Here is a 25853-nt window from a genome sequence, read left to right as displayed (position 1 = left end):
ACTGTGCGTTTGTGTATATGTGTGTACATATTCAGATGTGTAAAATCAGCAAGGACATTTTGATTTAGAAATAAAATGAAAAACTGGTAAGATAGGATAAGAAAAACCACCCAGAGCAAAAATATTTACATAGTGAAAAACACAGCAAAAGTTACAACTAGCCTGAAGTAATACCATGACAGGATTAATTATGTAGGAAAGTACTGAAAAACTCCACAAAGCTTAAAAAAACAAACAAAACAAAACACCAGAAAGAACACAGTATCTCATTAGATTGTTTCCATTATATTCCCTAAATTTATCTATTAGAGACACCATTTTAAATACAGATAGAAGTAAAAATACAGGTTTTTTTATGAGACTGATGAGGAAATTATATATGAAATAAAAAAAAAAAACCACAACACATTTCCAACAATCAACACTTGTTTAAAGAAATAAAAGCCAATTAGGCTACAGGCAGATTTTTGCCAAATTATGGGTTCACATCCACACACTTCAGGAGAAGTTTCTTCTCTCAAAAACCTTTGTCAGGAAACAAAGAATTTTAATAAAGAAATTAGGCTCTGACCAAAATGCTGCCACACAAGAAAAAGTTCAGTTTAAATACAACCACTAAAGCTTTACAAAACCTTTCCCTAATTCTTCAAAACAATATTTTAATATAAGACGACTTAGTAATCAAGGTTAGTTGTCAGAATTCAAGATTTGTATGACAGCAAGCATCTAGGAAGAGATACCATACTGAAGTTGGTTTTCATGTTATCTACTCAAGAAGCTCTGCATTTAATAAAGAAAATAAAAACCCAAAGGCTCTTTAGAAGTTGTCCAGTAAGCACTACAATTCCAATAAATGTTGTAGGGGGGGTGGGGGTGGAAGGGTGGAATAAAAATAATCGAGAATTAAAGAGCAATCATTTTAAATACCAGCTTCAGTTCTGGCCACCACTGGAGTCTTTAAGCGTCATTCAGTACAAGTCTGAGCTACTGCACAGCAAGGGTAACGTTTAAAACCAGCTTAACAAAAATTAAGATTAAAAAATTTGTTTCTTCATATTGGGTGATTAAAAATCACTAGACTTATGAGCAACTTGTGAAAGTATTTGAAGAGCAATGGTTTCTAGATAAGCTCAAATAGGTACATAAACTGACTTTCCCAGACACTTCAGTTTCCGCAATAATACACTGTAAAAAAGGTTCTCTTCCTCCTTCAGGTTTCAGACCTCCTGCAGGTTTCTTTCCCCAGCACTAGAAAAAGGCACAGGAAAGTACCACAAAGGAGACAAGAAGAGCAAGCAGGCTGCAAAGTATTTCACTGCATTACAAAAGAAAGGGGGGCGGGGAACAACACTCATACAACCAACAAAGAAGTAAGAGAGAAGACCTTTTAATTGAAACTAAGTAGTCACATGAATTTATGCTTCAAGCTCTGACCCGAAAGTAACTCAGTAGAAAATCATGCGTTGCTGGCTAGTAAACTCACTGTCAGATCACTGAACTTTCACATCTTGAAGAGATACTCACTTCCTTTCCACAGAAAGGTCTTCAGAGTTCATCTAGACTGCCTTCTCAAAAAACCTTTATCAACTTTTTTGTACAAAAAGGAGTGATACGCTATTGGTGAGGCGTTACTCCATGAACAGAGACTACTCCAGAGGAATGCATCATCTCTAGGAATACCCTGGCTCCATTCAGAGTTCCACCAGTTTTCTATTTCTTTCATTTTTATCTCTGCCAATTCTCCTAAATTCAACATATTTTGCTTTGGCATCCTCATCAGGTACATGCAAGTATTAAGCTATCAATTTTAACACTCTGTAGACATCACCGCTGGAACATGTATCCGCAGAACCAGTACAGGAAAGGCAGTAATTTAATTTTTTTTAACATTGCAAAATTCTTCAAAGTACCTTTCCTATTTCTGTCCTTCACTGAAACCTGATAATCCTGTCAACAGAACATCTGCAAGTTAAAATCTTTATTTTATTTTTTCAGGTCTAGTTTCCTAAGGGAGTAATCTGCCACCCAACAGCTGATCCCAGACTGCTACTGTTCTTTATGGAAAGAGCACCCTGGGAACTGGAAGAGCGCTGCCTAGCCTGGCCCTAGCTCCCTGGCACCACAGTGCCAGCCAGGCAGGCAGCCTGGAAATGGACTGCAGCCAAGGTTGTCGCACAAAACACATGACAGTTTTCAGACCATGACAGAATTGGAAAAACTGAGGTATTTTGAAGAAGTGAAGTTACCAGGGAAAAGGAGCAGGGCTCACTCAAGAAAAATAGGCTTTGCTAGTTCTTTTCCATAATATGCTTGCTTTTTTTTTTTTTTTTTTTCCCCCTAAAATATGCCAGCATACAGCCTTGACTGTATACACAAGAAAAAGCTCCAGAACTGATAATGCAACAATATAGCACAGGGAAGCTAAGAACTGACTGGAAAGGTCAAAACTAACTTTTTTTTCCCTCCAGTAGTTTTTTTACTTCACTGATCCTAAGAAGCCAAATATGAAGGTCACACCAAAGGCCAAACACATACCCGGATACTGCGGTAGCAAGGACACTACAGAAACCTCAATTACAAGAATTTCAAATCACAGCAGGTCAACAAGAACTGAGAACACCCCTGAAGAGCTCCTACTAAATTATACTGCCCATCCACAGGTTATTTTTCACTTAATTATTCTTCCTATCCTGCCAGGTGCTTAAGAATTTTGTTCCTGGGTTTAAAATTAGGGGGGAGGATATCAGACTAGCAAAGAACAAGTAGCTGTGAGCATCTGAGGCTCTTGGTACCACTGGTTGGCTTGATAAACAAACTGCCCCAGAAAGTGAAATGTGTCATTCCAATCAGAACACGATCTGCCGCCAGAAGATACCAGTATTAAAACAGTCCACGTTCTCTTCAGTGAATAATAAAAGCATTTTAAAATCAGAGTGTGCTTTTTCTTTAACATAACTTCAAGTCTTGTAAAATACAGCCCTTTCCATCCAAACCAAAAAGCCATGTTTAAACCAAAACATTTGAGTGTGCATATAATTACAAATGAAACACTATGACAATACTGCATGACATTTTCCTTTAAATTGTACTCTAAAGGTGAACTACAAGGCTAAAGCATCAATTAGAAAACAAACAATTTACTACAGGAGAAGTTTCAAAACAGCTTCTGCAGTCAAAGCTACCGAACAGTTGCTCAAGAAATAGGAACTATGTAGCAAGGTCCCCTGGAAAGTCACTTGACTGTAAGTGTTCGGCACTTTGCAAATCACACTATTTTATTTAAAAAAAAAAAAAAAAAAGTAAATAATATTTAAGAGTCCAAACCCTACTAAGGCTCATGAAACTCAAACACCTTAAAGTATACAGCTCTAGGAAAAGCCATCCCAAAATAATTAAGTACATAAAGCCTATAGGAGAAAAGAATTTAAAACTTGTTGGTTCAAACCACATTTTACCAGCACAATTCCAATACAAGAACAAAAGAGGGATTTCCTGTTTCAGTATTTAGAAAAAAAGACACACTGAAAAGCAACTGTGTTTGTTCCATACCTCATTACACTAAAACAAAAAACACACACCCACTACTTAAGCAAGTGTAATTATATTAATAAACAGACATAACTACAATTTCACAATTAAGATTTTCTTTAACCGAGTTACTAACCATGGTAGTATTAATTCTGAAAGTTTTCTTTTCTTAAGCATCTGACTTAAGCAGGTATTTCCTCAACTACACAGCAGAGAAATACAGAGAATACTCTGGATTTCAAAACAGACCAAATATTTATGTCGGGTTCTCACATGTTTCAACAACTATCTTGTACTTGAAAAGATTACACAAGATTAGAAGGAAGCAGCCTACAGAGGAAAACTTGACATTTTTTCCCACTGTTAAGCTTTAATGTTTCAGATGTAGTATTACTTGCTTTAAACTACTATTTAAATGTCATCTTTTGAAAGCATCAAGAATGAAGCTCACTTTAATGCATATTTCTGCCTACTTCATGTCTTACCCTCAGAGGAGGCACTTAGTTTTTATTCTACAAAACAAGCCATTTCAAAAGCAGCGTGACAAACTACTCATTAGCCTTTTAGAATATGATTAATATGAAATTCATTGTCCCATGAAAATTTTAAAGACAAATCAATGTCCAATGACAACTGATCAATAAGGAAAACAAAAGGCTCTCTCAGTCTTCAGTTTTTTAAGAAAAGTTTATAAGTGCTACCAGAAGAAACAATACAACTTAAAACAGAAATACAGTTAATTAAATAGAAACACTGAAATGCTTATTACAGCTAAATATTATAGACTAACCCCAGTTCCTATTAAAGTTAACTTTTTAATGAGTCTTAAACATTAAATATAAAAAGGATATTTTTAACATAATCTTTTTATATTTATGTATGTGTAGTTCATAAAAACTTCACCCTTTAGTTACATGTAATGTAAACACCAGAACACCTGGAAATGAGCAACTATATTTACAGAAAAGACTTCGCTAGCATTCTAAGTCTCAAATAATCTTATTAAATCCTAACTCAAAGAGCAAATTATAGAACAGAGCACTGCCCAAATGGCTGAAATGGAGCCACTTCTGAAGTAGGGGTTGGAGGGAAAGAATTAGATGCATTTTTAATTTAGAAAACTACTGTCAATTCCCCCAGTAAACTTACAGTTAATGGCACAAATGTGCATGCAAGTAAGTTTTACTGCTCAAGTACCAAAATATTAAAAGTAATACTAGTAACAAAATTTTCTGATCAACATCTCATTTTCAATCTGGTTTTGGGCCAACTTCTCTTCTCGATGGTCACAATTTCTGCAGTTCTTCTAAGTGCAATTACACCAAGGTAATTTTACATGCTTTCTCCACTTTCTAATCCATCACTACATCTACTATGTGTGCTTTAAGTGACCTGCTTTTTGCAAGAATGAAACTCAGAAGTACAAATTATACTCCGTTCTGGAATAATACTTCATGAAGACTATTACCTCCCTATCGCCTCCCTTTTTCCTGCAGATCGCAGAACACCAAATTTTATTTAAGGCTAAACTGTTTTGTACCAAATAACAAATTATATACTTGGATGCTAGATTAAAAAGGAACATGTAATCAAGTTCCAAAAGAAAAAAGCCACCCTTAAATTTTAAAATTCTAACTCACTTTGTAATCAAAAGAAAATTGCAAGTGATCTACAATGATTTTTCAGCAATTTGACCTTGATTTCTAACTCCACCAATAGTACTATTGTTACATGCTACACGTTCATGACCACACAACGTATCCATTGTATTGCTGACAAAACATCAAAGCGTTATCAAACTAGCCAAATTACAAAAGATAAAGGTAGGCGTCAAAGACAGCTGGCTATTATAAAACACTTAATATTTTAACCATTAGCGTGTCAAAACTGGGTCACATATCTACTATACAAATATCCGTTACACACAAATGTACCCAACTTTAGTAACTGTCTGTTATCATACAAGTACTCAAAAGAAGGAGAATAAAGGAAATCTGATGTCCTAGAAGGACAGATTACAATTTGGGTCATCACTGAAGCCTTAATGACCTACTCTGCATGGCATTATTCATCCATACCAACTACAATTTCCCATTCTCTGTAGTCCATAGGGAACATAGTGTTTACATTTGGTTTTCTCTGCAACCATACAAACGAGAAAGGTTTGTTTAAATTAAAGCTTTGATTTTGTAGCACAGTTTTGTGGCCACAGAAGTGCAGGATATACAGGATCCTGCTGCCTGGTTATGTGCAAGGAAAGATTCCAACTTTACTTTTGGATCCCAGTTTGCCATGTTGCACTTAACTGTAAAAGCAGTTCAATTTTTTTATTCAAATGAAAATCCAAGTTCAAATTACTTCTATTACGTATTTGCAAGTCACATTTTTACTAGATCCACACCAAACCTTTTTCTTACACTGTATGAACTATACAGTTCTCATTCTTTATTCTCTTCATCTATTTGCATATCAGACAATACGTTCTTTTTAAACACTCTAGATTTACCAGTCTAAAGGGAGAAGATCCATGTTTTCTCATGAGATCATCATCATCATCAGCTTCAAGAATTACATCAATATACTTCTAATGATCACCATTCAAAACAAAGAAAGAAACTTACCTACTACCATGAGTGTGAATTCAAATCCTCTCTTCACAGACTTTCGGTAAACTTGATTTGGAAGATTTGCAAACCCCACATATCCTTCAAGGTTCTTCTGTTGCTAAAGGAAAGAGATATTTAGAAAAAAAAAGTTAAAAGCCTGTCACTTCTTAGCTTCTATTTTTTTTTAGTTATTCAAATGTTCACTTCATTTTCACATTTGTAGAAAGGTGCTATATGCCCAACCTCTCAACAACCTAAGCTGTCTACATCAAAGACAGTGCAACGAACTGAAGCAATAACTAAGATTATTATTTTTTTATTACCTGGCACAGAAAATTAGCCACGTTAACAGTATTTTGAGCAGCTACAACTACCACACTGTGACTGTGCAAGCCCAAGAGTGTACAAGCACAAATGGATTAAAACATAATCAACTTTGTTCTGATGCCCATTTGAAACAATGCAGGCAAGCAGTGGAAGTGTAGCTTTCCTATACTCCTGAGAGTTGTGGTGGTACTGCCCCAATATGACAGGGACTAACTTGAACCCCTCTACTTCTGGGTCACACATTGGAGGCCTTCATTGTTAAATCTAGATCTACACTAATGCAGCATGCTTTCCAACAAACTGTCCATAAAGGCCAAACTTCAGTTGCCTTGTACTGCGAGGAAGTTATTAAAAATATTGCCTACTATGAAAAGGGAGGAGAATTCTGGATGTTAGATGTTCTTCTCACCACATCAATGAAAGTGTTGAAGGTGCCTAAAATGCCTATTCCTTACTGTACTAGATCCAGTGATCCTCCACAGATCAGCCATGCTACTTTTAAACCACTCTTCCAGTAGAATCCAAGAAATGTGTTTGATATCACACCAGGCCTGAGGATTGTCTTATGACACAAGATAGTTCATTTCTTTTAGAGAATCAGAAAATACTGTTGGAGACAACCATCTATTTAAAGCTACACAAGGTACTGTTTTTCATGGAGCAATGATTTCAGCCTTTAGGCTTTATGTCCATCCATGGTTGAGAGGATATGTTTTGATACTACCTCAATTTCAGAGCTTAAGAGCATTACGTACATCCAGAGAGCTGAAGTGCTGCCTACAGGTTTAAATTCCCCTCCCTAAGACTATCTTCAAAAGGATAGAAGAATTCTAAAAAATAATTTAAAAAAATAAAAAAATTAAAACAAAAAACACCCTCACCCTGTTCTACTAGAGGCACTACTGCCTCAGAACTTCTCTGTATGGAATAAAGTATGGTTAATTTCAGTTCGGTATGCAGTGGACTCATGCTTATTTGGATCATTTTTCTAAAATTGACAGAATAAACTTATATACAGTAACAGCTCCTATAATTTCTTTTTTTTTTTTAATTAAAGCAAACATTCATTGTAAGGATATAAAAAACACTACCACTTTTAAAGCATTAAATGCAAGAAGAACTAGCTTCTTTGCAATCCAACAGCACTAGACAATTAATGGACTGTTTTAAGTCACAACTGATTTCTTCATTTGGCAAACAAGCAATGCTACACCACTACAAAGACATATTATACCAGTACCATCATCAAATGTAAGTTTGAAAAGTCCAGACTTAACAGGACTACATTGCAAATGACAGATCTAATACTACTGGAAATTAGCATCAGCTCTCATTTAGTGATAACACACTGCATTAATTCTCCTTCCAAGCTTTCATACAGAATGAAAAAGGTACATGTAACGATAGCCAGCTAAAGATAGGTGCTATAGTTTCAAGTTCAAATACACAAAATGCAACAAATGTTACTACTTCTCTAAATGTAGGAATGTTTGCCTTGTGTCATCAAGAAACTTTTTTTAAGATGCCTTTTTTTTTTTTTTCAATTAAGCCTTGGTGCCACAATAGTTTCATCTGAAAGGTTTAATGAAATTTTAAAAAAAAAAAAAAAAAAATCAGTTACTACAGCTACAATCTATTACAGTCTAAAACGCTGAGCAAGAGCCAATGCTTCAGAGATACTGTATGACATGCAAGTGAGTGCTCTTTAAGATATTAAAAAGCTCCTTAACAGTGCAGGTCCTTAATAACTATGAAGGATATAAAATTGTTATTCATCCTACCAGATGTAAAATATTTAATCATAGTCAGACACTCCTTATAGTTCTACTTTGCATCTACATGCATCTTTTAAAGCCTACATACCTTTTAATGTATGTCATGCTTACCAGAAAAGTTCACCCCCTCATTAAATCTAGGTAACACTTCTCTTGCTTAAAAAAAATGGTTTACATTTAAATCTTGTTTTAAATTATTTTTATTTCCTTTCCCCTTCATTTTAAGCTCCACATTTAGAATAGTTTTACTACTAAGAACTTTAAAAACACTGAGTATGAAATGCTAAACAAAAATTGATGACAATTTTGGGGTTGTTTGCTCTGTCAGTCTATAGCATTTACACCAACTTTCAGATAATTAAATACAAATGCTATGAACCAGAAAGATGTATGAAGTGTCACACTTGGTTTTAACGCTCTATTTAATGTCAGCATTTATACTCCACAGCAAAGAACCTTTTAAAAAGCTTAAGTCAGATGCCAGATTCAGAATGCTGGTGTACCAGCACCAATTAAAATTGAAGCTTTCAAAATACTGATTTTTAAGCGGCTGCATTTGTTCATAACTTGCTACCTCTAAACAGACCAAAATAAACTAGGAATTGAATTTCATATATTCCTGCCAGGGCTTTTAAAAGAAGTTACTTTTTTTTTTTTTTGCTAAAGCATTGACTTCCACTATATTGATGGTTGTGCCAGGTGAGATCTCATGATTTTAATACTTACAATAGCTTCCCCTTTTATCCATTCCTGATTGTCAACCAGCTGCTATCTAAACTCAGTTTCAGTTCACCTACTAAAACCCTAATTCTTCTTCTATTTCCACAATAGCTGTAATACATCTGTATCACAGTAATACTTACAGCTACTTTGTAAACAACACGTTTCCACCATTTCCAGCATTGAAGGTATCAATAGAATACATCCAGAAGTAGTCCAGTATAATGATGAATTTGAACCATTGCAGCAAGAAGTCCACACAAGTGCAGCAGCAATCCAGAAAGAGAAACACGAACAGCATGAGGAGAGAAGAAAAAGGAAAAAAACCAAAAGTTACTTACATTTGACCAAGGTTACTCACAATACCTTCCACCTAGTATGCTTAGTATATAGTGTTTTATGTAACCTTAGTTTTATACATATGACAGCTTAATTTCACGATAATACTATACATGACTTCCATGCCATTTAATGATGAATACAGGTAATTATTTAATAGTTCTTTTTACCCTAGTTACTCAGTGTGCTTTTTGTTTACCATATACTATCTGAACCTGTAGTAGGTTCAAGGGTATTTGTTTTCTTCAGAGGTGTTCACCAGAACATATAATCTCATTTCACCACACTACTGCACAGTATTTTTATTTTAGAGTAGAAAAGGTACAAAGATCAAAGGCACCATCATTGTAAATGGGTCTCAGGATTTTCTATTTCCATCTTACTTTATACATTTCAGTGAATAGCATCAATTCACTTCATTTGCAATACTGACCATTAGAGCACTGCTGCAAATTTTGGCATAACTGAACAGTTGAACAGTCAGAAAATAAAGAATAAATTAGGGGGCACAAGTTAATGTGATGTCTGTTCAGCATCACCTGACTCTGTGGATGACAAGAGACCTATGCTCATTCTCCAATGTGGCACTTGAAATACTTTATAACCACAAACTCATATCACAGAGGCCCTTCAAATTTACTTTTTTCACTAAGCATCTTCCCATGCTTGAGTATTTCAAAACACCAATACAAAATAGAAGGGGGGAAATCTTAATACCAAGTTCTAGGCCAGCAGTCAATAATACTTCTGCCCCCTAACATCTATCAGAGCCTATATTCAGAAAATGTACATTGTTCCAAGTGGCAGTTTCTAGCTAATGAGATATGAGCATTCTGTTTTTACAGTCTCCCTCATATTCTATCAGTGTCCAGAGCCACGAAAATGTAGTATGTTGGGTACTTCGCTGCTGCGCTCTGAGAGGACAAAAAAAGCAAAGCACTGCCAAGGAGCTCCAGTCCCTCTCTGCACCCTGCAGAAAGGTGGCACAAGTTGTTCCATGTAGCTTTGGGAGGAGGACAGATGCACATGCAGCAGAACTGTAGCAAGCTGTACAGGCTGAATACAACCAATATTATAGATTAATACAGCAGTATAAACGCCTAAAGGTTTTGATATCAACCATATTAAGCACTATATTACTATAATTTATCATGTTGCACATCACTACTTTCAACTTTGAAACAAGGTAGCATTGTCAAGCACAGACATCAGTTCACCAAGTGCACAGGAGGGCCTGGTTCCCTAGACAAAAGCAGTATTATTAAACAGTGCTGCTTTAAAGCCATATTCCAGTGAGAACAGCCACACAGGTCAGACCCAATATCCTGCCTTCAACAGTAGCCAAAAACCATATACCTAAGGTAGCACAAAGAACTGAGTAAACAGACAGCAGTATTTTACTAAACACCTCTGTAGCCACCAAAAAGCTGCCTCTCAAGCATTTGTTAATATGGGGCTATCTTCCCACTTAAACAGCATTTGACTGATTACTTTTTCATGTACTCATACACTCTTTTTAGCCTCATGTAAACAGAGCATCCACAAAAGCCCCTGTAGCAGGGACTCCCTCTGATTACCTGTATGTTGTTAAAGGGAGAACTTTATAATTTGAAAATCACCACCTCTTAGCTTAATTGCTGCACAGTGCTACCTGTGCTGGAAAATAGCCTTAATAATCTAGCATACTTCGTCAAGAAGAAGCAGTTTCGTGCTTCTGATCATCTGTGCTGCTCTTCCTTAACAGTGTTCTAGCTCTGTACTCTTCTGCAGAAGCCAGAATTAGAGCTGTATACAGTTCCCAAGATACAAAACAGTCACAGATCCACAGTCTGATCATGTGGTATTTCTTGTACTGATTCTCAACACGCAATTGGCTTTTTTGACTACTTCCGAGTACTGAGCTAACGATACTGTGAACTGCATGCAGGCTCAAGACCTTGCTCCTGAGCTTTAACAGACATTCACAGCTTATCGCTGAGCCTACAGCGAGAAAGCAGTCTGCATGTATATGTATCATTTCACGTTCACCTCTGCTGCACTTCAGCTATCATTTTATATCAAGTCTTCTAACGTTTTTAAGTCCTTGTAGTTGTCCATCATCTCTGTTCTAACTTGGCACAAATGAAGGCAACTCATACAAAGAAATATAAATTTGGCCTTAGCTAAACTTCTGATGCGTCCACTCTGTGCACTCAACGTTACTTTAATGTAGGTCTCCCCCAAGCAAAATGTCAAAGCCCATACAAACCAGCTGCAGAGCTGGTGCTTTTAGATCCATCAACCAAACCAATGGAATAACAGCCAGCAGCATGCTGCTCCAACCGTGCAAATCAGTGAAAAGAGAGAAAGGAGGCACCATCGGCAGCTTTTCAAGGGGCTTTAAGGAAGAACACTGACAACCAAAAAATCCTCTTTTCCTTGTTTTCTATCATCTTTCTTATTACCCAGGCACCATAATTCACATCTCTCCTTTATTCTGTGCTGAATGGGTCCAGGAATGATAAATCTAAAGCCATTCTTCAGATGCCACCATCTGGGCCAAAAGATTAGAGTCTCTGGCATAAGGTCCATTACCTGACAAAACAGCATACCTTATCCCTCTGATCAAGAGGGGATGCAAATCCAAGGTGAGCTAAAGCCATTGTTTACCTCTACTATATACCTCTCGCTCTATAAGACAGCATTGGGCTGCTGGAGCATGTCTAAAGAAGGGTGACAAAGCTGAAAGGTCTGGAGCACAAGTCTGATGAGGAGCAGCTGAGGGAACTGGGTTTTTTTAGCCTGGAGAACATGAACCTTCAGGGGGGACCCTATTGCTCTCTACAACTACCTGAGGGGAGGCTGTAGGCCGGGGGGTGGGGGGGTGGTCATTCGGTCTCTTCTCCCAAGTAACAAGCGACAGGACAAGAGAAAATGACCTCAAGTTGTGCCAGGGGAGGTCTGGACTGGGTATTAGGAAAAATTTCTTCACCAAAAGGGTTGTCAAGCATTGAACCAGGCTGCCCAGGGAGGTGGTTGAGTCATCATCCCTGGAGGCATTTAAAGGACATAGATGTGGTACTTAGGGACATGGTTTAGTGGTGGACTTAGCAGTGCTGCTGGATTAATGGTTGGACTTGATGTCAATGGTCTTTTCCAACCTGAATGATTCTGTCCAACTTGAGAGCTCAGCTCACACTATAAACGGTGCACTGGTAGTAACCAGCAGTCTGTTACATGACGTTATGAAAACTCTTCAAAGGATTTATGATCTAGCCAAACTAGCAGCAAATATTAACACAAAGACAGCTGGAGAGGAGAAAAAAAAAAAAAAAAGACAAAACAGAAAAGCAGTTTTACATGAGGAGAGTTTCTGTCCTTTCCAATCAAAGTTGTCTTTGGAGCTTCTCAGTCAAACTTATTCTAAGAGAAAGAAATGCAATACTCTTTCCCTAGTGACATCCTAGGAACCATTATTTTAAGAAGTCTCCAGAAGCATCATAGAAAACCCAGGAATTGTTGAAATCTGACCACAACTATAAGCAACATAAAACAATCCTAGAAAGGACAGAAATACCCATTGCATTAGGCATGTGATAGACATCAACAATGAAAACAGAAGGTGATAATTTTTCACTTATTTCACACATTTGAAACAAGAAGCACATTCTGAATATATTTTTTCTACAAATTTCATTTGCTGTGGAGTCAATTTGTTCTTGTAAAATATCTAGACAGAGGGCAAGTTTCCTTTACATAAAGTTTAGTTTGAAATGATGTCAAAGCTGCCAAAACATAAGAATTCACACCTGGTCTAAGACTGATTTCAATAAAGTTAAAACCATCTTTTTAAACCTTTTAGCCAGTTTCTGTATACTCTTTAGCCAGAGTATTTCCACACAATTTCGTACCATCATGCCATGAGTAAGATCAGTTTAATAAGAGTTTCTAGTTTTACATAGAAAGACTAGTTTATGAAACACTGTGTAAGTATACATTTCTCCAATATACCTGACATGGTAACTTTTTATTTTTCTCTAACAGTGATAGTTGTTAAAATCTCCAAATCAGTGTCCATAAGCCTCCAAAACCTGCACAAAGGCCTAGGGATTCACCCTATCAACATCTTCAAAATCCTTAAAAGCTTTCTACAGTTTAACAAAGTGTATTTTTTCCAACTGCCAACATGGAGGCAATACATAAAACATACAGCTAACACACATCCCCGTCTTGTCCTACCACATCCCAGAGGCAGTCAGCAACTGCTCAAGTCTTGCAACTGTCAGGTTTTGTTACCACATTTTTAAAACAGGAGTTTTAAGTAGCAGTACTTAGCACAGTAATGCTTTCACAAGCCCTGAGCACTTGTTAATACAGATGGTAGCTTAACTTAATTTTTTTTTCCCAAAAAAATTAAGATATATGTAATCCATATTAAAAAAAACCCAACTATTTAAAAAGTATGAAAAATAACATAAAAAGGGGGAAACTCATCAGCTCTAGCTGTAGAGTTAAATGTCTTAAAGATGCTGAACATCTTCAAGTATGTTTGTCCTTTCACTATTCAAAGTACAGTAAAAACATCTGCCAGGTCAGTAATGTCTGCTATAATCTGCATGGTAGAAGTCTAGTACTGATGGAAAGGAAATCGGCACTTTTATTGCCTCAAATAGGCATCAACTGCAGACAGCACAAAGCTAATAAAAGCCTTCTTTTAAAATAAGAAAATTTGGCTTCCAAATGTGAACTTAGGGTCTTGCCTACACTAGAAAAAAACCAAAACTATTCTCAAAGGATCAAAAAACCAAATAGTTATTTGGATGCATAACCACCATTAAGAAATTAGCGTCTCTTTCCATCTCTAGGAACAAGCTGATTAAGTTGATAATCAGTAACTTCAATCACTGACCCAGTGAATGCACTTTCAACTGTTCCTCAAAATCTCACTGGGCATAGCGTGTGAGTATAGGTGAAGAGTGAGCTTTAGACTCTCTCTTTTCCTGTGCCAGACACTATCATCTGGTTTATTAAAAGACAGTGCTGAAACACATGTGATGTCTAAAAGCAAACTGATTCTACAAGAAAGATCCTGTACTGTAAAGATCAGAAAGAGTAGACAGCACAGTCCGTCTGTTGAGCTACAGGCAGCACATCCAGAAGGAAGGCAAAAAACTCTGAAGAAAACCAAAGGGGATGCAGCACACACACTAGTAAACCTTAACTTGCTTGTTAAAAATAAATTTGCTAGCCTTCAGAGCCAACCTACAGTATACAAGGGCATGCCTGAGTAAACCGTGCACAGACTGCAGCAGCTACAGCCAACACAGCCAGTGTTGCAGTTCTTACAGCAGCCAAGCAAGTGCAAGAACGCAGACAACTACAAGAAAATGAAGTCAGTTAACTATTTAGAAAAACAAAACTCATTATAGATAGATGGGGGAGAGAAGGACGGGGGTGTCAAACTACAAAAGCAGGACTGCATAACTAAAACATACAATATTACAAGTTCTACTCATGATGCCTCTACACAACATTGAGGCCAGCCATACATACTGACAGTTTTTATGTAAAAGTTCATCTTTTAATATACATGCTTTTACAATTTAAAAGCACAGGAATAGAATTTTAAAGCTTCTTGTTCTTTCTGTGCATTTTCCCCTTTACTCTGGCTTTTAAAAAAGCCTTGGTCTGCCTCCAGAAACCACCATCACATAGCAACTTGCACCTAACAAATTACCAACTCGAAATCACATTTAGCAGTTAAGTGACCAATTATCTTCCACTCCATAAAGTAGGGGTCAAAAGGACTACAGCAAGAAATGGCACATGAGATAGGAATGCTTATAGAAAGAGGTCACCAAAACAGCAGCCAGGGAAAAGGTGTCAGGAACAGCAGCAGATCAAGCATCAACCACCTATCACTTGGTGTGTCTGTCACTTTCAACCTTTCTAACTCCTCCTCCTCGGTTTTGCTATGGTTGAATGTTTATTCCAATACAAACACTGAGCTCAGAGTTGAAGATTAAAGATGCAAAGGAAAAATATTTTGAAAAAAGCTGGGAAAGATTCCTGGATACAAAACATCCAGGGTGAGGGTGGGGCGGGGGGGTGGGTGCAAAACAAAAAAAGTATCTGTACTCAGTATTTAACATGTCTCTTTGTCTATTTAGTTTGTGGAAGTTTCACAAAGAGATGTAAATAAAAGATTTTTTTTTAAATGGTGGGAACATTCAGGTAGTTTTATCTCACACTATAATCTCCTACAAAGTCAACTAAACCATGAGTTTGAAAAGAGTCACTTTGAAGGAAACACAAATTCTCCACAAAGTAGGTTAGCACCTCAACCTGGAGACTGTTTCAAGAGTCTTAGGACTGAAAACGTAGTAGAAAGAAGCAACAAAACACAGTAAGTATCACGCTGTAATATATCATTTAGTTCCTTTGCCATTTCCTTTTAATCTAAAAAAAAAGTTACTGTTGAGCATTTTTCAGTTCTTCAGGTTCACCTGAAGATTGCATTTTCCTTCAAAATTTGCATAATGATTGGTCAGTTAACACAAAAACTCAGTAGGTGGTGATAAGTCATGGTTTATATGTTTAGACCTAGTTAAAAACAAGAAAATCCAACCCCAAAGAGAAACTGATTCCCTCCCTCTCCCACCCCACATCTCTGGGTGAAGCAGCAGCAACAGCAAGGGCATCTTCCATCTGCCCAAGCACAGGAGTGAATTTTTCAGGAAGAGCAGATTGCTGCAGTCCAGCTGGCAGTATTTCAGCCAAGGGACCCTGCAAAAGGCATTTTCAGGTGTGCACTCTGCACTCCCTTCTGTTCTACATGTTGAATAGTGACAGAAGTGAACTCCCCAGTAGTAGATCCCATTCTCCTCATCAAGCAGCTGTAAGGATGGCAATACAAGAAATAGTATTGTTATATTTCTAGCCTAAAGGGCTACAATCAGATCTAGTAAGATTTCCTGAACATGTAGTGCAGAAATGCTAATGAGAGGTGAATCACTCATTCAGAAACACTCAAGTGTGTTCAACACACTCCTGAAGTGTGTTCCCCTTAAAATCATGAGAGAAATTACAGTATTGCAACTCTGGTGCTTGTGTTAACATAAGGAATTCTCATTTAAAGTAACTAGGGTGAAGAGCTTTTACTATAAACTTCTGTATAGTGGATGCAACTCATTCCCACATGGAAACCATCTGATTTTCCGTATAGGCTCTTATATTCATTCCCATAGTAGCTTCTATGCTTAACAGCTCAAGCTCTGGCTTACAGGAGCCTTCAGAAGCCCTGTAGGTTTCACTAAGAAAGCCATTTTGAGCTAAAATTTTAAGACACATCCCTGTCACCTTTCCTTTAAGGTTTATTGTATTTTTGTGCTGTACCGCCCCAGAACAGTGAAACCCCAAGCACTTCTGAAAGCACTGATTCTTTTGTCTCAGACAAGCAATTTCTTCAGAAAAATTCAAATATCTCTTTAGACTATCTCATCATTAAGAAGCTGTTACCAACTAATCATTTAAAATGCATTTTTATGTAAAAAGCATAGTAGTAGTTCAAAGTTAAGATACTGTATTTTTTATACTTGAAGCTGGTTAGGTATAATTTTCCACAGTGTTCATTTTCCCCCATGGCAGCACATTTTAATGAACCAAAAGGCAGAAGTCAGATTTTTAATTATAAACTGAATTTTCAGGATACTCTGAAATCACACGTATTTTTACATTTCAATATTCCTACTATAAGGTTCATCAAACACTACCAGGAGAGGTCCTTAAAGATTTTATTAAATTACTAATACTTAGAGGATTTTACTTTTTAACTTTTATATTGTCTGAGGAGGTCTGTACCAATAATATAAAGAACTCAAATAGGGCAAAGAAAATTTAAAAAAAAAAAAAAAAAAAAAAACAAAACAAAAAGACACACAGGTGCTATTTTAAAGAATAATGCCAACTAACAAAAACCTCTTCATGTGTTAAACTTAGATGTTTTGAAACACAGCTGCCTGGCTGCATTGGTTTTAGTTCTCTTTTTTAAGCTAGATAGTACCACAGAAAGATAGCTCTCATTATAATTACCATGTAAGGAGATCCTAAGAACTTAAGATTGTTTCCCTGCGGGTTGCAATGGCAACTGATACAAAAGAATGGTCCACACTGATAATAAAATGTATCATCCAGGTGTAATATGAAGACTATTACAACATATAATTGGTTTAATTACCATCTGTAGTGTAAGTTGGCAGTTAGAAACCCTAAGTTTTGACTTAATTTATTCCACATCAAGGAATTGATTTTTAACTCAGCATTTACTGCATACATCTTTCCAAGTGGATGGCAACCCACTGGAGAGCATTCACAACACCAGTGGTCTAATTGCCCTGGATGACAGAACTGAAGACTGCGAAGACTGAAGCAGCAGCTTGATAACACCAAACCTGTTGGTTTCTCAACTCCCCAAGTACTTTTGTTTTTGGCATTAGTAACAAGGCTGGCTGTGAAGAGCATGCATTACCTGGTCCAACACGTATATCAGCAGAGCAGCTAACCTACATAGTTAGCACTAATAAATTTTACAGTGGGAGTTAAATCCCCTCTATACCCAGCTGCCACATGGAGTACTTGATGGCCAAGATTCACAACCAGAAACACAATTCAAAAGAACAGGAAACCCAGGATAACTGCTGCTACACACAGCAACAAAGAATTGAACATACCAAGGAAGAGTCACCTTTACCTACAGGGATATTGGATGCCTTGCAGGCACATTGCTAGGCAAGAAGCCAGACACAAAGCTAGGACCCAGTGAAATTCACTCAGTGACCAAGCTAAAGGCCATCCATCAAATATTTCTTTGGAGAAGCTGTGCCTTCACCACTTTCAAAGCCTTCTCCAAAATCAACTCTCGCATATGTCTGGGCAAACAAGATGTCAGTATCCCTTCACTATTAAGGTATTAACACTCAAATAACTTAACTTGGTCTGCATAAAATACTGACATAATTTCGAACTCACCTGCTAAAAATTTCAGCTGGTTAAGGATTCAGAACACAAAAAATATTGAAGACCTTTTACAGAAGCCCTGCTAAATACATAAAAAGTAACATATACCGAACAGCTCAAAAATTAACTTAACTTGCTAATTAAATTTTAAACTGCTGGTAAGGAAAAACTCCCAGCTTTCCTTGGCAATTTTTTATAGGATAGAAGCTCATTACCCATATACCACCTCCTCCTTCCAAGCATCTAGTCTTCAACATTGTTTTGAACTTCTAACAAAGATATTTTTCCTTTAAGAGATTAAAGAAGAGATTCCCATTACTGACAATCCATAACTGCACAACACCTGAAAAAGGACTGAACAACTATGTTGCCTAGTTTTTGCCCCAGTCTCTTTAAGGTCTTGTTCCCCATTGCTTGAGTTTGTCACTTAGAAAACTGCAAGTTCCTTCCACTGCTTTGAAAACTTAGAGGTTTGCAGATGTCCATGGAATTGCAATTAAGAGCAGTGAAGGTCAGTGCTTGGCACAGCTGAACAGTAGGAGATGACCATGAGCTTCAGTAACTAATACTGCAGCAGTCTGCAGACTATTTTTCTCTTAAGTTCTCCCTCAACTAAGTGCTAAAAAACAAAGAACACAGAACAAGGCAACAGGATGGCGCCCCTTTACCCATCATCAAGAGATTACTCAAGACTGTGATTTTGCACCATCTGGCAAAGCCTCCCAAGAGGAAACTAATTTAATCTCGAATCTCTTGGTTTGTTATAGCTTTACTAACAATTAGGAAGTGTTTGTTTCTAGAAGCAGGGGCCAGGGGAGAAGTAAGAAGATGGGTTTCTTAGCCTCATTCTCCTTTGGAAATTTTCACCTTCCCAAACTTGAAAGCATTCATTTACATTTAAACCAGCATTTGGAACTCTAATTTTGAGTCATTGAGTATTCTGAGTCTTGCATTCTTGTTTTAAAAAGCTACAGTGAGTATCGGTAAGATTGCACAGCCAGAAAAATCACCACTGTCAGAAAGCTTCCAGAAAAATTACATTTCTCCAGGAATAGCTTTCAGTGCCTCTTGACTGTTTGTTTTTGACAAGAAATCAGCTAAAAACCAGTACCTCAACTTACTTAAGATACCATCACAGTCAGCTTCTGGTGAGGACGACAAAGACGCTCTGCACTACCAGATTTCTGCAGCCATCATCAGTCAGGGCTTTAGTTTTGCACATCGCTCAAGAAAGCCCTACTGCTAATATTAGTATTACCATAAACGTTGCAGGTAATGATGCAACAGCAGGTAATAAAAAGTCAGTCACCTCACCCATTCAGTGCTCAAGGAGTAAATGATAGCAGCTAAAACAATTTTATCTTTGCCCACTTCCATTTATCTTCAGGTAAGTCACCAGCTCAGCAGAGAGGGGACAGTACTACCTTCTTAACCACTACCATTAACTCCTCCAGCAGGATAGGGTTTTCCTCTTTCCCTTTCTTAACCACTGGTAGAGTGGAAACAAACAAGTTGTACAACTAGATCAACTACCACGTACCTCTGCTGCCTTGGGCACACTTACCACAACTTTCAGCCTACGTTAAGGTGCAGTGTTTGGGTGGGAACAGAAAATGAAGCTCACTTCTCTTTCCAGCAGTGCCATGTTACACCAGTCTAAACCAGGCACCAAACCAAGACTGCACGTACTACTGCCAAAACGGTCGGTTGACATTCCATCTCTTGCCTAGAGCTCACTTGCATTTCTTTTTTCATGCCAACACTTCCGTGATCCCATAACATGAAATTTCAGGGAGCTCAACTGATAGAAAGAAAACTACCCTTGAAGAAAAAAAAACCAGTCAGTTCCCATGAGTTGAGTCCCATGAACTGACTCGCTGTCGGGTCAAAGAGGCACAGATTAAAAGGTGGGGAGAGCAGCAGAACTGCCTCCTTTCAAGCAGCCGGCCAACAGATTCACCCAGCCACTGTACCATCAGGGGTGAGCTTAGGCTTCCCTTGTGTCAGTTCTGGTAAATGTACAGCTAGGGAACAAGTCAGATTAGCTTGCATATCCAGCTGAAAACTACCATAACGTTAAGACTTCCATTACATCAGCAAGCTCATCTAATCATACCAGTGTATATGAACACTGGAGGTAACACAAAAGGAAAAGAGAAAAACCATAATCAATAGAGTATTTTTCAATTACGGTCCAGTTTATACCAGCATAAACTATGAAAGTGCATGATAAGGTTCTTCAGAAAGAACAAAAAAGAAAGCAGAGGGTAGTGCTGGGCATACCAAAATTTCTTACAGACAGTGAAAAAACTACACATAAATGAGATTAAACCACTCCAACTGGCCAACAGTGGAAAAGGTTTGATTTAAGCTGTATGTTAACATTGACTTTAGCATTCTTGGCCATTTTGACCACCTTACTAGGTCAAGTTTCATTTTATTTGAAGTTCAACTTGAATCATTACAGTAATTGTCTTTTAACATTAAATATAAAAAGAGATAATATTTCATATATTATTCTTCTAATAATCTGCCTGCTCTTACTACAGTGACACCCACTGGCACCAGTACCAATATTCATGCCATCTTACATTTCTTCTCAGCATCAACTACAATGACCTACAAAGCTCTGTCAGACAAATGTCACAACAGAAATTCTGCCATCAATGACTTTAGCTGACTCTCTGAAAGGTCTCTTTGCAATAACATTACTGTACAATAGACTGATTTCTGCATATAATAAGACAACTTTGATTGGAATTTGATAAACTGCTACTTGGTGGCTCAACACCACCAACATTAGAGAACACACCTTATGTATCTAGTTTGCATTCTCTTTTTCTGGTCATCATCCCAATCATGTTTTACCCCAAAGCACTGGAAAAAGCTTAGTACGTTATATTCTCCCCTTTCAGAGCATGCTTCTAAGACCACTGTCACTCCTTGGTCTTTTTTGTGGTCAAACGAAAAATGAATCTCAAGTCAGGGTTGGTTTGGGTTTTTTTCCTTTCTTCAGGTCTTGCATCCTTTGTGAGCATGATGCAACCTTTCCATTTAAAAAGCTCTATTTAAAAAATGCTGACACCAAAACTAGGTGCTGTATCTTAATATTGATCCCCCTAAAGGTACAGTGTGTCAAAGTAATGTTTTAATCAATCCTCCCTCTTTTTTTTTTTTTTTTTTACCATTTTTTTACCTCTTTTTTTTTACCATTCAGGTCAAAAACAAAAAAAAAAAACCACCAAAAAACAACCCAACAAAACAAAAATCACAAAAAAAAAACCACTACCAAAAAGTCACAAAATGACCAAACAAAAAGCACACAACTATTAAGCGTAACACGGGGGGCGGGGGGGAGGGAGGGGGAGAAATACAATTAAAAAGCATACATGTTGAGGTAAGATTTTCAGTGTTGACAAAAAAAATTTCTAAATCTTCTGTGCTACCAAGAAATAATTCAGTTCTATTTTGGTTGCTTAAGTGCTTCTGAATGTAACACCCATAGTGTTATTGTTCTGTAATACTGTTTCCAAAAGTATTTGCAAATGCATTTTGAACTATCATTGTGTTAAATGATAGAAATCTGGCATGAAAACGGCCACACAAAGAGCCATTTGAAAAAAAGATGAGAGCTAGAGCCCCTGAAGAACAGATTCCTCCTAAGTGGTGTTAAGAAGGGCTCGACCGGGCAGCTCACCCCTCTGTGCAGCAACACTACCAGTCCACACGCTGAAGCCGGCATGCAGCTGTTCGGGTGAGGCACATTTAGAAGCATGGAACAGCACTGATGCACAAAAAGCAGATTATGTGGCTTTCACGGGAAGGAAGTCCGAATGTACATCAGAACAAGGTTTAGTCAGGCACGTGTTTACATATCTCTAGCTCAAACTCTGCCAAAAGAAGAGTGGATACATATTGTCTTCTGAAGTGCTTAAGAACCTACTGGTTACTTTTTGATTTTTAAATGTAACACAAAGAATGTCATAATTTACAGCACCTTCACAGCCATGCTCATGCAATGCAGCAAATGACCTGGTTTTGCAGGACAGCTGCATTGAACTAAAGCAAAAAACAAAACTACAAGTCATGTAAATAACTGTTGCTCTGATTCTTTCCTATTAAAAAACAAACAAAGAAAACCCCAAAACAAACTAATAGGAAAGACCTACCTAATGACATTACAGAGCTATCACAATGCAACCATTAAACCAGGGCTGCAGAAAACTCCAATTTGCCTGACAATGTGAAACACAGTCTGGCAAGGTGAGCAGGAAGTCATTGGTTTCAGTGAACCAAGTCTCTGGCCCTCACATTTGAGAGATGTCTTTACCTCACCTACACCACCATCCCCACCTCTGCAAGACATCTATTCTATAAACATCAGTTTCAGACGTTCAAACACTCCTAAGGATAGTTTGGGTACCGCCTACAGTTTAAACTACCCCAATCTGGAATTACTAAACGAGACTTAACTAAACTACTTAAATGGTGACTAAGTGCCATTCTAATTACAGAGAACACACATGCAATTAACTAGCTTATTTCAGGAGCTAAAGCACTAACTTACAGAAAACAGAACGTGGCTCATACATACACATCTCTGGTCTAGACAGGTTAAGTGAACAGTCTGGCAATAAATTAAAGCAAAAAAAAAAAAGTATATCACACTACAGTTCTTAGTAGAAACCTCTCTCCTACACCTTCTCCAAGGCACATTTTCCATCACTGACCGTGTTTAAAACAAGGGTTTGAATCTGTGGCCATTGTCTTTTGTAACTATTTGTTGTCTTAATGGGTATTTTAAGACAGTATTAAAAACACCATCACAGCAGCACTGAGCTACAAGAACTGAAGAAATTAAAGTACTGAAAGTATGAGCCTGACCCATGGAAGAAAGTACCACTAAGCTGCTAGCCAGTTTAAAGGGGGGTGGGGGGAGAAGGCTACTGTGCACATTTAGACATCTTATATGCAAAAAGAAAGTCTATTGTATTTTAGCTTATAAAGGAAAACAATTCTGATCCTTTATTTCTGCATAAGGTAAACAATCAAGTTTTTATCCATATACACAGACATTTGTTTGTAATACTAAGTATACATCTGAAGCACCATTTTAACAGACTAGTTGCTTCTCCTTGTGGGTAAACTGAAGGAAATGCTGTGAGTTATTATCAGCACACAGACTGATACGCACAGTTCTAGGTGTCTTTGCTTCAATTTCAGAATGACTAAGTAGTAACCCTTTCTCCCACAGTAGCACAGAACAGGTCTTGCATTTCAATTCAAGTTTCAACACAGACGGGCAGTAACTGACCTTTGAAGCAATGGCTTTTTGCAACCTGCTTTCCAAAGTAAAATCTCTATTTATCAGGTTTTGTTATTCACATGTGAACTTAAAAAAAAAAATAATAAAAAAACCCCACAACCCACACACACAGACTCACCCAAAGCCAGGACAAAATAATGCTCTTACGTTCACAAGTCACCAGCCAAAGATGCTAGTAATCTCACACAGCAAACAACACACAAGCATTACAAACTAAGCAGGTATCAAGTGGAAGATGTTAAACACCACACAAAATACATCTTTCCCAATTTCTTAATGTTTTAACAGGCAAGAACTTCAAAATATATGTAGACAGAATTATAAAGAAGAAATACTTTACAATAATACTAGTTTGATATCGCAGTGAAATTTCTAGCCAGAAAAATCAGTTATCATTTAGTGAAAATCTACTACAAAAAAAATCTTGCATAAGGAATTATGGTCTACCTTTTAGCTGGGACACACAGCAGTGGCCCCTCTAACTTTCCTCTTTCTTGGGAGCTAAGCCTGCATTTTCACACAAGCTGACTTTTCTTTTGGTTACGATATTAATTCAGATCATAGATATTTCTCCATACAGAAGCATTTCTTTCACTGAACGTAACCTAAAGTCACTATCAGTCAGAGGGAGATTCCAAAGGCCAAGAAAAAAAACATTCAGTGAATGGGTACTTCTACTTCTGACAGTCTTCTGTTCAACGATTTTTCATCTGCAGGAGGCGGCACACAAACTGCACGCAGAAGATTCTTGAACGTTGTCTTTCACAGAATTACATTTGTACGTAACTGGTTCAGCGCGAAGACGACAACTCCACGCCAAAATAAGTTTAGCTGCTTTTCCTTAAGTTGCTCATCAAAAAATCTCCATACACGATTGCCCCTTTCCCCAGCCACCCTGCTGAAACACTGAGCACCCCTCCAATTTATTTTGCAAGACCGGCTGGCTAAGCGAGGGGCTCACACTGAAACCGCTCATAAAGCATTTCATACAGATTTCCGGGGGAGGGGGGGGAAGCTGTTCATAAATTGTAGTTTTAAATATTTTTTTTGGTTTGCTGGAAAAACGGCCGAGCCCCCGGCGGCGGCAGGGGCAGCGCGGGCGAGCGCAGACCGGGCGCCCCGCGGAGGCGGCCAACAGCCCCCACGCACGCCCCGGCGGGCGGCAAATAAAAGCCAGACCCGAGCGGCATAAAGCCCTCCAAAAACGCTTTAAGATTTATATAAAAAAAATTAAAAAAAAAAAAAAAAAGCTAGAGAGGCGTGTAGGCGGCTGGCGGGAGAGCGCTCCGCCGTGCCTTCAGCCCTCGCCCGCTGCCACACACGCACCCACCCGCGCACAGGCGCCCCCTTCCTCCTCCTCCTCCTCCTCCCCCCTCCCGGCGCCGTGATTTCAGTCCCACCCGCTCCTCTCCCGCATATTTGAAGGCTGCTTTAATTCCTGCAGCAAATTCCTCCCTCCCAAATTTGGGCGCAAAAGGAGAAAAGGGGAGGAGGGATGCAGGGATGGGGGGGAAGGGGAGAAAGCGAGGGAGAAGAAATATCTCCGGCATTTTCGCCGCCTGGCTCCCCAGCTCCGCGCAGGCATTATACAATTTCGGCGAGGCAGGAAGTGACTGGTGGGGGGGGGGGGAAGGCGGCGGCGAAGGGGGCTGGAGCCGCATCTAAGGAGGAGGAAGGCGGGGGACGGCCAGAGGGATGGGGGCCCCGCGGCGGGGCCGCCGCTCCGCCCGGCAGCCGGTCCCCGCCGCCGGAATGGGGGTCTCGGCGGTACCGGCTGCCTGCCCCCACCGCCGGGGCTGCCTCTCAGCCCACCCATCATGGAGACCCCGCGGCCGCAGGCTCCCGCCTCGGACTGTCACGGGCCCCCCGCGCCTCGGCCCCGGGCTGGAGACTCACCCATGGCGCTGGCCGGCGGCGGTGGTGTCGCTGCCGCTGCTGACGCTGGGCTCCGGCTGGCTGGCCGTCCCCCCTGCCTGCTCCCTCAGCCGCGGCGGCACCGAGCGGGCCGCCCCCTCCTCCCCGCGCGCCTCCCGCCAGCCAACCCGGCGGCCGCCGCGGCGATTCTCCAACGCCCCCTACGCCGATTCCGCCGAGGGGCCGCGGCCCTTCCGCACAGCGCCTACGCGCGCCCGCTCTGGCGGCCGGACGGATTTAGCGGCTCGGCCCGGCTCCGCTCCCCCCGCCGCCGCCGCCTGCTGCTGCTGCTGCTGCTCCTCCTCTTTCGCCTTCGCCGCCTCC

At 39.0% G+C, this 25853-nt stretch overlaps 1 protein-coding gene across 3 annotated transcripts in view; it reads right to left on the bottom strand.

Annotated features, from left to right (window-relative positions):
• Positions 1-25636, bottom strand: part of SEPTIN7 (septin 7) — an 80757-nt gene extending 55121 nt beyond the window's left edge. Inside the window, exons 1-3 of one of the 3 annotated variants that reach the window (XM_037383682.1) lie at positions 25512-25636; positions 9100-9104; positions 6150-6252 (exon numbers count right to left, since the gene is read on the bottom strand). In XM_037383682.1, the coding sequence (XP_037239579.1) occupies positions 6150-6252; positions 9100-9104; positions 25512-25515 (112 nt within the window). In that variant the 5' untranslated portion in view covers positions 25516-25636. Of the gene's footprint in view, positions 1-6149; positions 6253-9099; positions 9105-22336; positions 22339-25511 lie in introns of all 3 variants that reach the window. The other 2 variants (XM_037383684.1, XM_037383683.1) reach the window with 2 other exon arrangements.
• Between the last annotated feature and the right edge of the window lie 217 nt (positions 25637-25853).

This window comes from Falco rusticolus, chromosome 4 (genome assembly GCF_015220075.1).
Source record: "Falco rusticolus isolate bFalRus1 chromosome 4, bFalRus1.pri, whole genome shotgun sequence".
Lineage (NCBI taxonomy): Eukaryota > Metazoa > Chordata > Aves > Falconiformes > Falconidae > Falco > Falco rusticolus.
This window is presented reverse-complemented; position numbering and strand designations above follow the sequence as displayed.